Below are 18,185 nucleotides of genomic sequence, written 5' to 3' on the forward strand. Positions count from 1 at the left end.
GAGTACTTCACCAAAGAGATTGAAATCCAAAAAACAAACAAACAAACAGAAATACTGGAGATGAAGAATACAATTAATGAGAGTGAAAATAAAGTAAAAAGCATTTGCAATTTTCTGATTTCTTCTGTCTATCTATCTCCTTGCTCACAGCTTTGTATACCTTTGCCTTTTTGTTTCAGGTAGAAGAGTAGACCATGTGAAAGAGAGAATTAGTGAGTTCAAAGACAGAAATCTAGAAATGATTCAGGCAGAGGAGGAGAGAGAACTAAGATTTTATAAAAACAAAGAAATTCTATGAGAAATACTGACTCAATTAGGAAAAGTTACATAAGGATAATAGGTATTTGTGAAGGAGAAGAGAGAGAGAAAGGAGCAGAGAACTTCTTCAAAGGAAATATATCTGAGAACTTCCCAATCCTAGGGAAAACTGGGCATGCAAGCACATGAAGCTAATACAACTCCTAATAAACTCAATGCAAAAAGACATTCTCCAAGGCATATAATATTAAAACTATCAAAGTCAATGATAAAGAAAGAATATTAAGGACAGCCAGAGAGAAGAAAATAACTACAAAGGAACCTCCATCAGGCTTTCAGTGGATTTCTCCACTGAAAACTTACATGCTAGGAGCGAGTGCAATGATACATTCAAAACACAGAAAGACAAAAACTACTAGCAAAGAATACTATGTCCAGAAACATTATCCTTCAGATCAGACAGAGCATTAAAACCTTCCCCAGACAAACAAAACCTGAGGGAATTCATCACCATGACCAGCTCACAAAAAATGTTGAAAGAAGCTCTTCTACCTGAAACAAAAAGGCAAAGGTATACAAAGCTGTGAGCAAGGAGATAGATAGACAGAAAAAATCAGAAAATTGCAATTCTCTATCTGAACAGGCTAGTAAACTCTTACTTATAACATAAGGGATAAAGGGAAAGAAAGTATCAAAAATAATGATAACCACACCAATTTGTTCACAAGACAAAAAAGAATAATCTGTGATTTAAAAAACATAGAATGGGAAGAGGAAAGGGATGGAAGCTGCTTAGGTTAATGGAGATAAGAGGTTTTAGAAAAATGACTATCTCAGGGGTGATGTCAGCATCATGGCAGAGTAAACTATTCCCTTGGTCTCTCCTCCATAGAATACAACCTAAAAGACATTAATTAACCAACAGAGTATACCTACACAGCACAATAGGACGTCTGAGAGACCCACATAGCCATATGTCTTAAGGTGGGGGTAATTGAATACAACAATATGTTTAAAAGATCATACAACATGATCAAGCGGGTTTCATTCCAGGGATGCAGGGACGGTTCAACACCTGCAAATCTATCAATGTGATACACCACATTAACAAAATGAAGAATAAAAATCACATGATCATCTCAACAGCTGCAGAGAAAGCACTCGACAAGATACAGCATCCACTTATGATAAAACCTCTAAATAAAATGGGTATAGAAGGAAAATACCTCAACGTAATAAAGCCCATATGTGACAAACCCACAGCAAATATCATTCTCAATGGAGAAAAAGTGAGAGCTATCCCTCGAAGAATAGGAACCAGACAAGGATGCCCATTGTCACCACTCTTACTTAACACAGTATTGGAAGCCCTAGCCAGAGCAATCAGGCAAGAAAAAGAAATAAAAGAGATCCACATTGAAAAAGAAGAAGTGAAACTGTCACTCTTTGCAAACAACATCATTTTATATATAGAAAACCCTCAGGAATCCACTAAAAAACTGTTAAAAATAATAAATGAATACAGTCAAGTCTCAGGATACAAAATCAACATACAAAAATCAATTGTGTTTCTATACACTAGCAACTAAGTAGCAGAAAGGGAAATTAAGAATACAATTCCATTACAATTGCAACAAAAAGAATAAAATAACTAGGAATAAACTTAACCAAAGAGGTTAAAGATCTGTACAGCAAACACTATAAAACATTGTTGAAAGAATTGAAGAAGACACAAAGAAATGGAAAGATATTCCATGCTCTTGGGTTGGAAGAATTAGCATAGTTAAAATGTCCATACTTCCTAAAGAAATCCATAGATTCAGTGAAATCCCCATCAAAGTTCCAACAACATTTTTCACAGAAATAGAATACAGAATCCTAAAATTGATATGGAACAAAAGACCCTGAATAGCCAAAGGATTCCTGAGAAAAAAGAACAAATCTAGAGGTATCACACTCCCTGATTTCAAAGTATACTACAAAGCCATAGTAACCAAAATAGCTTAATGCTGGCACAAAACCAGACACACAGATCAATGGAACAGAATTGCAAGCCCATAAATAAACCCACACATTTATGGACAGCTAATTTACCACAGAGGAGCCAAGAACATACAATGGACAAAGGAAAGTTTCTTCAATAAGTGGTGTTGGGAAAACTGGACAGCTACATGCAAAAGAATGAAAGTAGACCCTTATCTTACACCATACACAAAAATTAACTGAAAATAGATTAAAGACTTGAATGTAAGACCTGAAACCATGAAAATTCTAGAAGAAATCATAGGCAGTATGCTCTTCAATATCAGTCTTAACAGCACATTTTCAAATACCATGTCTGACCAGGCAAGGGAAACAACAGAAAAAAATTAAAAAATTGGCCTGCATCAAACTGAAAAGCTTCTGCACAGTAAAAGAAACCATAAACAAAACAAAAAGACAGCCTAACAATTGGGAGAAGATATTTGCAAGCCATATATCTGATAAGGAGTTAATACCCAAAATACATAAATAACTCATACATCTCAACAACAAAAAAACCCACAACCCAATTCAAAAATGGGCAAAAGATCTGAACAGACATTTCTCCAAAGAAGATATCAAGATGGCCATCAGGTACATGAAAAGATGTTCAACATCACTAACTATCAGGGAAATGCAAATCAAAAGTACAATGAGATATCACCTCACTCCCATCAGAATAAGTATAATTAACAAGACAGGAAACAGCTAGTGTTGGAGAGGGTGTGGAGAGAAGAGAACTTTCATACACTGCTGGTGGGAGTACAAACTGGTGCAGCCACTATGGAAAAGAGTATGGAGATTCCTCAAAAAATTAAGACTAGAACTACCATATGATCCAGCTATTCCACTGCTGGGCACTTATACAAAGAACATGAAAACACGAAAGCGTAAAGATACATGCACCCCTATGTTCATTGCAGCATTATTCACAATAGCTAAGACTTGGAAGCAACCTAGGTGCCCATCAAGAGACGAATGGATAAAGAAGATGTGGTATATATACACAATGGACTACTACTCAGACATAAGAAATGATGAAATCCAGCCATTTGTGACAACATGGATGGCCCTTGAGGGTATTATGCTAAGCGACATAAGTCAGAGGGAGAAAGTCACATACTGTATCATCTTAACCATAAGTAGAAGATAAAAATGATGACAAACAAACACATAGAAACAGAGATTGGATTGTTGGTTACCAGAGGGGAAGTGGGGAGGAAGGAGGGCGAAAAGAGTGATTAGGCACATATGTGTGTCGCAATGGATGGTAATTAGTCTTTGGGTTGTGAACACGATGTAATCTACACAGAAATCAAAATACATTACGATGTATACCTGAAATTTATATGTTATAAGCCAATGCTACCATAGTAAATAATAATAATAATAATAAAAGAACAACAATTTAAAAATATGCAAAACTTGAATGAGGCAAAGGACTTCTCCAAAAAAGATATACAAATGGCCAATAAACACATGAAAAGACTCTCAAGATCACTAATTATTAGGGAAATGGAATTCAAAACTATAATGAGATACCATTTCACACCCATTAGAATTGCTATTATCAAAACAAACAAAAACAAAAACAGAAAGTGAGAAATAGCAAGGATGTGGAGAAATTGGAGCACTTGTGCATTGCTTGTAGAAATGCTAATGGTGCAGTCGCTATGTAAAATGGTATGGCACTTCCTCAAAAAAATTAAGTGTAGGGCTGACCCCGTGGCCGAGTGGTTGAGTTTGCGCACTCTGCTGCAGGCGGCCCAGTGTTTCCTGGTTCGAATCCTGGGCGCGGACATGACACCGCTCATCAAACCATGCTGAGGCAGCGTCCCACATGCCACAACAAGAAGGACCCACAATGAAGAATATACAACTATGTACCAGGGGGCTTTGGGGAGAAAAAGGAAAAAAAATAAAATCTTTAAAAAAAAAAATTAAGTGTAGAATTATAATCCACATAATCCAGCAATTCCACTTCTGGGTGTAGACCCAAAAGAACTCAATGCAGGAAATCAAACAGATATTTGAACACCCAAGTTCATAGCAGCATTATTCACAATAGCCAAAAGGTGGAAGCAATCCAAGTATCCTTCAACACAACAATGGATAAACAGAATGCTGTGAACACCAACAACGGAATCTTATTCAGCCTTAAAAAAGGAGGAAATTCTGACAGAGACTACAACATCGATGAACCTTGGAGACATTATGCTAGGTGAAATAAGCCAACTACAAAAGGCCAAAATTTGTGTGATTCCACTTCTATAAGGTACTTAGAGTAGTTAAATTCACAGAGATGGAAAGTAGAATGGTGGTTTCCAGAGTCAGAGGAAGACTGGAATGGGAAATTATTGTTTAATGGGTACAGAGTTTCAGTGTGGGGCAATGAAAAATTTCTGGGAGTGGACGGTAATGATGGTTGCACAACAATGTAAATGTACTTAATGCCACAGAACTGAACATTTAAAAATAGTTAAAATGGTCATTTTTATGTTATGTATATTTTACCACAATAAAAAACTATTTTAAAACCATCAAAAAAAGATAATAGAGAAAAATCAAAATCAAAATACTTGAATAACCCAAAAGAAAACAAGAAGAAATAAAGGAACAAAGAACAGAAACGACAAATAGGAAACATATAGTCTATCAGTAATTAAGGACTGGAAGCAAAGGTTTACAGATACCAAATCTGTGAAGAAAACACAGAGTATAAACAGAGTACCTTGTGAACATTCTCTATATTTCACAGTGAAAAAGATTTTCCTGGAAAAAAAAAAAATCTCTGGAAATCCACAGAGACATCTCCCCATTGCCTTTAAGATATTATTCCTGCCTTCGCTCTGGGAGCCAATTTAACCTAAAAGATTTGAAAACCATGGATAAGGAAAGGACGTTACACCAAGAAGTCTTGAGGGAGTTATAAACCAGCCCAAGGGGAGACTGAAGACTTCACAATAATCTCTAAGATGAAACTTAAATTGCACCCTTGGGAGTCTCAACATACTCCCTTCCCCTTCATTCACTTGTACCCCTTTTTTGAAGTCTCCTCATGAGGTTCATACCTCACTGCTTTCAGCTGCTCTACAGCAAAAATAATCAAGATATAAAATTCACCTGTTGGATTTCCTCGGCTGACCGAGGCAAGTGAAAGATCTGGGTGCCTGGGGTTGATTGAGGTCTCTTATATTGCCCTTGATGAGAACACCAATATGTCAATTGAGGCCCACACCTCAAGGACTGATTATAAGGCTGTGCTTCTTTTCACTGGTTATCCTACTGCCCAACAGAAGTACCTTATTGCTGTAACTGTTTCTTTTGGGCACTTCAGGAAGGCAAGAAAGAGAGTTTCAGCAGCTTACTTTATAAATGCCAGAATTCTCAGGGTCAGGCCCCTGGGTTTTGATTCCATATAAAGGAAAGAGAAGCATCAATGAGAAGATATAGATTCAGTGTTTATTGACAGCTTTGTCCACTTACCATATCATGAAGGGTAAGTCAATTTTCTCTCTGTCTAGGCTCACTGCATTTTTTCTAAGACATCTACAAATGGACAATAGCTCCAATGGGATCCCATTTTAATATTTATATATTTTTGAAACTTCTCTGGGTTTTATGTTTCTCGATATGTGATTTCATCCACAGTATCTCTAGTAACATAATAAGTTACGTTATATGAACTGTTGTCTCCAGTGCCCAGCTACTCAGATCTCCTTCAGATTAATGATCCCTGAAACTTTCTTGCCTAATGATTCACAAAGTAATGCCTCATTATCCAGAAATTTGATAAATTACATAATTTGTTATTAGAAGACTGCTTAGCGTTGCGCTCCATAACTCATTTTCCACAATGCCCCCAATTAATATAACTTATTCCCACTTACTCTTATGTACATCAGAAGTAATGTAATACCCTTCCTTTAATCATTTACTTTCCGTATCTTGAATCAACACAACTATGCTTTAATGTTTCCTTCCTTTATATCAGACAAAGCTGTGTATTTTTAAGCGCCAGAATGTATAAGAAAGTCAGCAAAATAAACCTGAGCAACCAAAGAGAGCTTCCCATAGCTTTTTGTATGATACTTTGGAACTGAGTGACTTTTTAATCTAGTCTCTCACATTCACTTAAATTTATTGTCTTTCATTTAGGTTTGTAAACAATTACACTGAAAAAATTTATCCTAGTTACTTGGTAATCATATTTGTCGGTATGATCATTATTAACAACAACCGCTATAAATTTTTCAGGTACTAGTATATTCCAGAAACTATACTAGGCATATGTATTCAACAGTAATTTCACAAGAGCTCTGAAAAATAGGTGTTAACTTGCCCAAGAGTACACAGTATGTCATGTGGTATTTGAATCCAAATCAATGTGATGTTATCATTTATTTTCCTTTAAATACAGTGATATAACAGGACTACTGAGCTATGTATTATTGGATTGAGTCAATCATTTGTGAACCTGATCCAGCTGTGGTATGTCAACACATAGTTTGCCAGAGTGGGTGATCTCTTCCTTCCTCACCAAACCACATGCTTTCCTCCTAAAACTACATTCCCAGCCCTTCCTAAAGAGGGCCATTTTTCTTTCCAGGTTATATGTGTAGCTGCTGCATTCCACTAATGGACCATCCAAATAAAGAAAGCATTTATGTTAATCTCCTATGTGCCCAGGAGAGATCTGAAAAACATTCGGGAGAGAAAATCAACAGGATTTGGTGATTGATTACATATGGGAAGTGACAGAATTAGGAAGTGTCTTGAATGACTCTCGAGTTTCTGGCTTTAGCAAATGCTAAATGGATTGGTAAATGGAGAGTGGAGCCATTCACCAAGAAGCAAGTACAACAGGGGAGAGAGCTCTTAAGAATGAAAAGATGGAATCAGAGTACTGAGCACAATGGTGATTATAGGTTTGAAAATGTAAAGAAAGGTAAATGACTAGAGAAGCTTATATTTAGAATAGACACTAAAGCATGACAGGGATATGAGGCAAGGAGAGATTGTGGGCCATGGGTTTAAAGGGACCTTGCTACAAGCTTGGTCAGAGTCACATAACACTCTGCCAAGTGATGTTCTGATTGAGTGCTCAGTGGTGGTGATGTTCATAAACTCAGCAGATTAGCTTTTCGGTGACGGCATTGGCAAGTTGAAAGTCATTCCAACATTAACTCATTCAACTAGTGCCTAACATGCACCAGAAACTCAGTCAACTGAGATTAGAAAGGTAAATTTAACATCATTCAAGAGCTATGTAGTTTTCAGTCCACAGGGAAACACATGATTTAGTCAGTATGGCACATGCTCTAGTAGATACATATATAAAATGCTATGGAAATATTAAGCAGGAGTTTATCCTATATGTAACAGGGTTTGACTTGATGACTTTAGTGAAAAATAGGTATCAAAAGGATATCTAAAATCTTCACCATCAAAAGCTAGGACATAATACATTGCTTCATCTAATTTTTTAAATCATTTAGCTTACTTTTGGGTCAAGTATATTAAGATGTATGCTTAAAAATATTAAAACAGTGCTTATTATAATACAAAACATTGATAACAGTCTAAATCTATCACCAGGGAATTGATTAAATTGTGGAAGGCAATGCAGTCATTGAATTGATAGTGTAGAGCTATATTTTTGACATGGAAAAAAGACTAAAATATGTTAAGTTAAAAAACAGGTTATAAAACAACGTATGTTGAAAAATCTTATTTTAACTTTTAAAGAAGAGAGGAATGCAATTCCCCAGAGAGTTAAAATTTGTTTATTCTGCGAAGTGAGATTTTTTGTCTGTTTCTATATTTTTCATGTTCTTCATTATAAAAACCAAAAAGCGTATTTTTATTTTGAAGTAAATTTTATTTTTAAAAGGCAAATGTAGTATATGGAATTTGAAACATTTAATAACTGTAATAAGACATAAACACTTTAGATTATTTGAAATGTTGTACTTAATAACCTAATGTTAAAATTTATCCTTGCATTTGGAGAAGGCTTACTGAATATTTTTTACATACGGTTATGTACAACCAAAATGAAAGAAAACACTTGTGTCCAGCAAGAATTGCACTTTTGCAAAATTTAGATCTACGTAATGTCTTCTTTTTTGTTTTTCTATCTGATTTTTGGTAATTGAGCTTACTAAGATTCTGAGTTTCCTGCTGGTGGGCAGGTGAGATTGAAGTCAGAAATGTTGAAACCCATCATCTGCGATATGTGGACAACATAAAAGTGAATCCTTTTAAGTAGCTGAACCGTATATTTTTTAAACAAATTGTTTGTTTTAGAGAGAGATTTACGGTATAACGATTTAAAATTCCTCATTTGGTTAGCATGGTAGAGATTCAATTGACAAATTAGGGGAGTTTAAAATAACAGCATAAAGTCAATTCAAGGAATATTCGGAGCTAATTATTAACTCTCTATTCCCTAGAAAAATATTCCCTAGAAAAAAAATGTACTCTTGGTTTCTATGATAAGACTTATAATGCACTGATACGTTATGAGAGAAAATTATTCTGATGTGAACAGCTCAGAGTGAAGAATGGACACATACAGCTCTATAGTGTCTGAGAAGTATGCCAAGTACTTTCTACTTGGGGAGAGATTTCAAAAAAATAGTTATTCCACTCCTAATACTCAGCTAAAAAATTTACTCAGACAAAAATCTGTTCTATTAGAAATAATTCCACCATGGGTGAGAAAAAGAAATACAAACTGATAACCACTTTGCTGCCTTTCATAGAGGGTAGTGCTTCTGAGGTTCCAAAATTTCAAAGGAAAGAGAGAATTCTTTTAACCTAATCCACTGATACAGAAAATCAAAATAATGTACAGATTCCATTGTTATGAATCCAAGTTTTGCAATTTGGGATCACCAGGATTGTTGATTGGTGGCTTTTAAATAAGACCTAGGAGTTAATGGATGGGTTATTACAAACTAATTGCAAAATTTCCATGATATGTACATTGCATAGGTTTCCTACAAGTTTTTCAGGAAACAAAATAGTTCATATAATGATGTTTTCTGTCTTCTCTGCAGCCCTGGGATGCATGAACAAGTCAACGACAAGAACTGTGACAGAGTTTGTCCTCCTAGGCTTCCCTGGTTGTCAGGAGATGCAGAGTTTCCTCTTTTCACTGTTCTTTGGGATCTATATATTTACCATGATGGGAAATGGGGCCATTGTCTGTGCTGTGAGGTTGGACCAAGGGCTCCACACCCCAATGTATCTTCTCCTAGGGAACTTTGCTTTCCTTGAAATATGGTACATTACCTCCACTGTGCCCAGTATGTTAGTCAACATCTTCTCAGTGACAAAATCCATCTCTTTTGTTGGCTGCTTCCTCCAGTTATATTTTTTTACTTCCCTTGGCACAACTGAGACATATTTCCTCTGCATCATGGCGTATGATCGGTACCTCGCTATCTGCCGCCCATTGCACTACACAACGGTCATGACCCAACGACTCTGCTATATCTTGATGTCTCTTTGCTGGGTATTTGGGTTCCTTAGTTACTCTGTCTCCACTGTGCAGCTCTCTCAATTACCTTTCTGTGGGCCCAACACCATTGATCATTTTGTGTGTGACATGGACCCATTGATTGCTCTATCCTGTGCCCCAGCTCCTGTCACTGAGATCATCTTCTATGTCCTGAACTCCCTCATTATCATCCTCACTCTTCTGTACATCCTTAGCTCCTATTCCCTTTTACTGATAGCTGTGTTAAAAATCCCTTCAGCAGCTGGTCAACAGAAGGCTTTTTCCACCTGTGGATCACATCTGACAGTGGTGTGCTTATTCTTTGGGGCCCTTATGGCAATGTATGTGAGCCCCACAACTGATAACCCAGCTGAAATGCAGAAGATCGTGACTTTGTTCTATTCCGTGGTAACTCCCTTCTTAAACCCTCTGATTTACAGCTTACGAAACAAGGAAATGAAGGCTGCACTGAAGAAAGTTCTGAAGATAAAATGAGCATAAATGAATTTACATGACACTAAGCAAATCATTGTCTAGACATAAAAGATTAATCAATAAAAACTTGATTCAGTGCTGTAATTCTCCAATGTGGACTTTAAAGAAGATATTTTTCAGTGGGGTCGCTCAATGTGTTATTCCTCAACTAACCCGCGCAGAGTTAAACTATAGTTGAGTCATATTACATTCCAAAGGTACTAACAATATTTTCAACATGAATAACTCCAGTAGACAGTGATATGAGGGCATTATATCTGTGCTATTTCACATGGTTTTCATTCTGATTTTGGGGGGATGGGGTGGAAGGTAGAACAAGAGCAGTAATCTCAGGTGAATCATCATTGGTGTACTCAAGGCGTTTCTTAAGACAGTCCAATATTCTTAAAAGTGAATAAAGAATCTAACTTAAAGGCCTAATGGATACATACCTAAATGTTTTAGTAGCAACAACCTTCCTATCCCCTTGGGTCTTCATGGTTGAGTATACTCCAGATTAGGGACAGACAAAATTTCTTGCTTATGTAAGTGATATGTGTTTTAACATCATATAAAATAGTATTAACTCCTTCCACAAAGATTCATTGAGCATTTGCTATGTTCTAGGCACTCTTCTAGGTACTAGAGATACACTGTAACCAAAACGATCAAAAACCACTGTCCATGTGCAGTTTACTTTCTAGTGGGGGATAGACAATAGAAAAATAAGTAAAATATATAGCACATCAGAGAATGATAAGCACTATGGAGAAAGGGGGAAAAGGACAGGAAATGTAGGAAAAAGAGCAGAAATTTTAAATAGGAGGATAAGGGAAGGACACACTGAAAAGGCATCTTTTGAGGAAAAGCTTGAAGGAGATGAGGGAACGAGCCATGTAGATGGGTCAGGGAAGAGCATTTCAGACAGAAGAAAGAAAGTTTTCTCTAAGATCCGAAGGCAGGATCGTGATCAAAGAACAGCAAGGTTGGTTTGCTGGAGTATAGAGATTAAGGGGAAGAGTATTGTAAATGAAGTCAAAGAGAACGAACAGAGGGCCAAATTGTGCAGGATCTTGTAAGCCATAGAAAGGACATTTAATTCTGCATGAGATGGGAAACCTTTGGAAAGTTTTGAGCAGGGGAGTAACATGGTCCCATTTGTATTATAAAAGGGCCATCCACAGGATTCTTTCGTCGACAATGGACTAGAGAGAGGAATGGGCATTTTAAAACTCTTATTTCTGGTTGTCAAATAAAAAAATTTGTTTATTTTTAAAGGAAGTTGTATGTTTGTAATCTGTCCTTGAGACTATATATCTGGGGAAGGGGAAAAGTTAGGGAGCTCCTTTGCCCAAGAGGAATGGATAGTCCTCTTAGACCCTGATAAAGGAAATTTTAATTCTAGGATGATGTTTTCATGAAAAGAGATAATGGAAAGTTAGGAATCCACTCCTGAGGTTCTTGAGCCACATTTCATCATATTATGACTATATAGACATTTACAGAATATTTTCATATCTATTATCTCATTTCATTCTCATATAGCTCTATGGGCACACAGAAAGGTGAGTATGTAGCTAATATTTAAAGAAATTAGCTTGCCAAACTCTAATGCCTAATAAGTGAAAATACTCAGGCTAGGACCTAGATTTTTTGTGTCCTAGTTTTCTATTTACGACCTCAATTCCTTCTCTTTAGGTTCAACTCTGCTACCACCCAGGTCACTCACTTTCATATGATGCCTGAATAATCTTCACCATTTCCCTGCCTATCCCAGGCCTCTTTCAAAGGCCTTCCAGATGCTTAAATCCAATCCTGCTTTTACAGGTACAACACCACCTATAACTCAGCCTCAAGTGCCAATTATCCTTACAAATATCATTCTTAACCCTGTCTCCAAACCATGCTCAATTAATTCCTGATGCTAAAGACATCCCTTCCAAACTTAGAAGCTGTTTCAAACACACCCCTCCTAACCAAGACACTAATGTTCTATCATCTAGACAGTGGTTCTCAAATATCAGCATGCATCAGAAACAAACTCAAAGTTTGTTCAAACAGATTGCTGGGCCCCACACTCAGAGTTTCTCACTCAGTGGGTCAGGGTGGGGCCTGAGAACTTGCATTTTAACAAGTTCTCAAGTGATGTTAATACTGCCAGTACAGGGAGTACATTTTCGGGAACCTGCTCTGTCCTTACACAGCCTCACTCGTAAACTCAGTAGTGTTCTCTACTTGAGTTCCTGCTGTGATTGAATTTATTTCCCCCTCAGGTTCTCTGCCACATCTTGTTTGTTCTCCTGCCCTGATATCAATGAAAAAACTTCATATTTCCCACTGATGAGCCATTTACAGTGCTAAACTTTCATTTTCACTAATATTGCATCATGTAAGTCAACAACATTATAAATCTGCTTTTACAGAAGACTAAATTTTTTCAAAGAAATGTGTTCAAGCCATACTTAAAATTGAAAAGAGGAGATTCTTTGCCATATGTTGAATATCACAAAATTAAGTAAAATACGTATAGACAAAGAATTTTTTTAATTCAAGTGCTTACAGGTTTGGGACTAACAATAAAGCAGGTCTACTTGGGAGAGAATATCAAACACACACATGCACACTCTCTCTCATACACACACACACACACACACACATTCCTTCTCATTCTCTTCTCTCCCATTAACCTGTCCCACTCACTCCTCTGCCCAACCCCACTCCCCAGGCAGATCAGTTTCTTAGAGGAAGGATATCTCCACAAAGAGGAAACCTTTCCTAGCCTCTCTTGAATATTTATCTTGACCTCTGTGGCCCACTAGTCAGACCACTGGAGGAAATATAATTAAATATAGGCAGTATTATATGCATACTCAGAGATATATGCACAGGGAACTAGGTCCCTCCCAGTGAGCACATTGGGGAGCTGTGGATCCTATTCAGGAGACACTTGTAAACTCTTAATAATCACTGACATGATATACTCATTTCATTTGGTTAGGAATAATAAAGGAAGCAAGTCTCAGAGGCACCAACCCTGCTCTCCATCCATGAATGAGCTTTTAGACTGTGTAATGAGGACTGTGTTATGGCTAGAAACACCAGGAGCCACAAACACCACCAGGAGCCAGAAACACCACCAGTACGTAAGGAAAGTGTGCCTGCCTCACTGCTTCTGTACACCCACTGCTGTCGGATACCAAGAGCATGTTGGTTCTTCTTTAAATCCGTTCATTCTGGGTTCCTTTGTTCTTGGTAGGAACAATGTATTAGGGCCTGACATTCTCTTCTCACAACATACTGCAAAGAGTGCTCAGGGGTGATATAATCACGTTAAGGACTCACTGTGGTATCACAGAGCCCCCACTGTACAACTCACTTAGGGAAAATAGTGCTCAAGCATCTTGGATATTTTGGGGGAACTTTAAATTTCCTTCAGTTAGAATGCAGCCGGAGTCTTGTGCCACGTTGTTTCTAATATCTAAGTTTTGATTGACAAATATCCTTCAGCAAGAGCAATTAAAGCAAGCTGTCCTTATTTTTTCAGAGTTGTTGGCCAGTGAGAAGAGGCAAGTGGAAACTGAGAAAGAAGTAAGCCAGAAGATTCTCTTGTCCTTTGGATTCATCTACAGGTTAACCTTCAAAATATAAATATTTATAGGAAGAAGAATCTCTGCACTTATAATTTTAAAAGTGCTCTTTCCTGAGCAAGTGGCTTACATCTCAAGCAAGTGATTGGGATTGAAGAGGATCCTGCTTCCTTATCAGTTCATACAGAACGGATTGCTGAAGCTCCTCATTCCTCTTCTTTTCTCCAATTGCTCCTCTGTTACTCACTGAGGTGAATAGAATGATGAGAAAGGTGGATATAAATTCACCATGTGAGCTACTAATAGATTTACTTTGGAGGTGGAGGCAGTAGAAATGCATGCAGCGGGATTTCAAATTTCCTGTGAAGTTCATTTATCCATTTTCTCTGATCCTGTATTCCACAAATAACTAAAACTTCACTGCAGCATAAATGTCAAAAGGTCGTGGAATTATGAAGACAAATGAACAAGTGGGAGTTAAGACTAATGAGGCCTGGATCCAGATCAAAATCCATGAATTGGAATTATATTTCTCTTCTTGGTGCCAACAACTTCCTGGCCTGGGACTAGACTAAGTCAATTCATGTCTCATGTCTCTGCCTACTGTCTTAAAAAGCCCAAAATATGTCGATGCTGGCAAATAAAGTTTGTTATCATGCCCTCACTACATAGATTTATCTAAGTTATTCCTAACTGGAATAAACATCTTTTTCAGGCCCACAGCATATAGGTGGGCATGCTGTGAAACATACAGTTCAAGGAAGCCCCTGTCACATACAGACATGACTGTACAGATGTAGGTGGCAGTCCTGATTGCTTTTATAAACCAGGAGTTCCAAAAGGGGGAGAATTTTATTTTTCATGTTGACCATTGTGCACCAGAACTTAGCACACTGCTAGGAATATAATAAATGGTGAGTAAACATTTGCTAAGTTAAATGAATAACTAAATGAATAATGTGCTACAATTTAAATTCAGCATTCAACTTTTTATTATTGCAAGCCCAGGCACTATATTCTCCAACCAAAAACGACAGCATGTGGTCTGGCAGATACAGGTATAGTTCTGGGAAGTATATTTGAAATTACAACTCTCCTAGAAATTTGAATACATATGGTCATAATTATAGTCAATTGAGCTAAATCACTTGGACAAAATTTAGATTTTCATAGAAATCATGTTTGTTAGACTCTTTTTCCTCATTTTAAAACTATTGTTAATCGATACAAATTTCCAAATTTACTTCAGCAATCAAACATTTATCTTCTGAGTTTGCTACAGGTTTGATCAAATACTGAGAAGCAGGCCTCCTGTTCTCAGAAGATTGTATAAATAGCATAAGGATACAATTTTGTGAGTATCTTAATGGTGACATTAATAAATAATATGGTCAACTATCCTACTTTTGTAGTCAATGTATTACTAAATTTAAAATCTCGAGAGTGACTTACACAAATATCTTGAACTTTAACCAGGAAACTACAGGACATAGAAATAAGCCTGGACCAACAGTTTCAGAAAGGTTATCAGCAAAAATATCCAAGGGTCTGGGCCGGTGGTGCAGCGTTTAAGCTCGCATGTTCCACTTCTGTGGCCCAGGGTTTGCCAGTACGGATCCCAGGTGTGGACCTATGCACTGCTTATCAAGTCATGTTGAGGTAGGTGTCCCATGTATAAGGTAGAGGAACATGGGCAAGGATGTTAGCTCAGGGCCAATCTTCCTCAGAAAAAAAAAAAAGAGGAGGATGGGCGGTGGATGTTAGCTTACGGCTAATCTTCCTCAAAAAAAAAATCCAAGTTTATAGTCTTGCCTCAAAATATCCAAGTTTATTAGTTCTGTTTCAATGCTCAATTCCTAATTCAGGCAATCTGAGAAAGATCTTTCTGGTCTCAATACATCCTAAGGTGACCCTTCTATTCATTATTTAATTTAGGTAAAAGCAAGATGATGAATGGACAAGTTACGGTGTTTAGGGCTTAATTCCTAGCAAAAATGAAGGTACATGCTTTTATATACTAGGGAAATTGACATACCCAGCTACAAGGTACCCCAAGAGCCTGGCCATGATGTAAAGCCCCACTAAGTGCAGCCTAGAGAGAAACACACCAGAGAAAATGGAGGCCTCCAAAAAAAAACATGTATAGGTTTTGATAAATGATCTATGGCTGCTAACAGTTATTTAGGTGCCCCACCATCACCATAATGGAAGTGGAATTTGACTTATTTGGGGTAGTTTCAACAAAGAGGAATCTCAAGATCAATGTGCAGAAGTAATAAAGGAGACAGATTTGCTCAACATTTAGAAATACTCTGAGGGGCCAGCCCTGGGGCCAAGTGGACTCCGCTTCAGTGTCCCGGGTTTGCAGGTTCAGACCCCGGGTGCAGGCCCACTCCACTCATTGGCCATGCTGTGCAGGCATCCCACATACAAAGTAGAGGAAGACTGGCACAAATGTTAGCTCAAGCTAGTCTTCCTCGAGCAAAAAAAAGAGGAGGATTGGCAACAGATGTCAGCTCAGGGTGAATCTTCCTCATCAAAAAAAAAAAAAAAACTACTTTGAGTGAACCAGAGTTCCTCAAGCGGGGAAAGGGCTGAATTGTTCAGCAAATCTAGATGTCACCTAGCAGAATGTGTTCTAGAAGGAGCTAGGTGATGGTTTTCAAAACATTTCACAGAATCCTGAGAGTTCTGCAGCACTTCCCTGAAAGCAGCAAAAGCAGACAGGCTCAAGAACCTCACCCCACAGTTCCATTCTTACCTGCTTTTTATTGGACTTCTACACATGAAACTCTAAGAAAACACTTGAACAGCTCTTTTTGCTTCAGATTTATGTTCAACTTTGTTTCAAAGTAAAAGGATGTTCCACGTGCACTTCACAAAAATGCGTATTCTGTTGCTCTTGGAAGGAATATTCTGCACATATCTGTTAAATCCATCCGGTCCAATTTGCCTTTTAAGGCCAATGTTTCCTTCTTGATTTTCCGTGTAGATGATCTATCTATTGATGAAAGTGGGGTATTAAAATTACCTACATTATTGTACTGCAGTCTGCTTTTCCTTTTAAGTCTGTTAATATTTTCTTTATACATTAGGTTTTCCTATGTTAGCACACAAATATGTACAAATGTTACATCCTCTTGTTGGATTGACCCCTTTATCATTATGTAATGCCCTTCTTTGTATCTGATTACAGTATTTGTTTAAAGTCTATTTTGTCTAATTATAGCTACACCAGCTTTCTTTTGGTTTCCATTTTCATACACTATCTTTTTCCATCCCTTCATTTTCAGTCTGTCTTTACATCTGAAGTGAGTCTCTTTTTTTTTTTTTTTTTTTTTTTTTTAAAGATTTTATTATTTCCTTTTTCTCCCCAAAGCCCCCCGGTACATAGTTGTATATTCTTCGTTGTGGGTCCTTCTAGCTGTGGCATGTGGGATGCTGCCTCAGCGTGGTCTGATGAGCAGTGCCATGTCCGCGCCCAGGATTCGAACCAACGAAACACTGGGCTGCCTGCAGCGCAGCGCACGAACTTAACCACTCGGCCACGGGGCCAGCCCCTGAAGTGAGTCTCTTGTAGGCAGCATATAAGTGGGTCTTGCTTTTTCATCCATTCAGCTACTCTATGTCTTTTTATTGGAGAATTTAGTGTGTTTGCATTTAAAGTAATTACTGATGGGTATGTACTTATTTCCATTTTGTTAATTGATTTCTGGCTGTTTTATATTTCCTCTCTGTTCCTTTCTTCTTCTCTTGGTCTCTTCCTTTGTGGTTTGATGACTTTCTTTAGTGGCATGATTAGATTCCTTTCTCTTTCTCTTTTGTGTATCTATTAGGTTTTGGCTTTATGGTTACCATGAGGCTTCCATATAACAACATATTTGTAACAGTCTATTTTAAGTAGATAACATGGAACCATTGGTTTTCACTACTTGTGTGTGTGTGTGTGCATGGGCACACTGGTTTGCATGCACTTAGATCAGGTATTTAACAAGGTTTTTCTTCTATGATTGGTTTGTAGCCATCTCTAGTGAGATTGGACTCTTATTAATAATTTATAATTGACTACTATTACTGACTACTTATTTGTGTCAGTCTCAGCATATCAATAGTAATGCTATTGGGTGCATTCACCTGGGCCCTAGTGAGCTTATCACAGACATCTCCCCTTTCCAAACCAATGTTTAGACTGAACTGACCCTTTTGGTTCTTCTTATGAGTACAAGATGCCCTTCAACAACAACCATTAGGAAACTTACTTACAGGCCCTGGATTGAACAAGGCACACGTTGGTCCACACAGTGAGGTCACAAGTAGAGAGAGAAAGGACATGGGCC

General features: G+C 37.5%; 1 protein-coding gene and 1 long non-coding RNA gene across 2 annotated transcripts in view; one reads left to right on the forward strand and one right to left on the reverse strand.

Moving 5' to 3' along the window:
- The first annotated feature begins 9,319 nt into the window (after window positions 1-9,319).
- LOC103559545 (olfactory receptor 11H4-like) lies at window positions 9,320-16,637 on the forward strand. The gene is made up of 2 exons (XM_008533188.2): window positions 9,320-10,277; window positions 16,627-16,637. Exons 1-2 carry the CDS (start codon window positions 9,320-9,322, stop codon window positions 16,635-16,637), a joined length of 969 nt encoding a protein of 322 aa, XP_008531410.2.
- The window catches only part of LOC139077373 (uncharacterized), a 73,636-nt gene continuing 70,267 nt past the window's right edge, over window positions 14,817-18,185 (reverse strand). Inside the window, exon 3 of the long non-coding RNA XR_011529832.1 lies at window positions 14,817-16,849. This is a non-coding gene — a long non-coding RNA (uncharacterized lncRNA). The remainder of the gene's footprint in view (window positions 16,850-18,185) is intronic.

This window comes from Equus przewalskii, chromosome 1 (assembly GCF_037783145.1).
Source record: "Equus przewalskii isolate Varuska chromosome 1, EquPr2, whole genome shotgun sequence".
NCBI classification, from domain to species: Eukaryota; Metazoa; Chordata; class Mammalia; order Perissodactyla; family Equidae; genus Equus; species Equus przewalskii.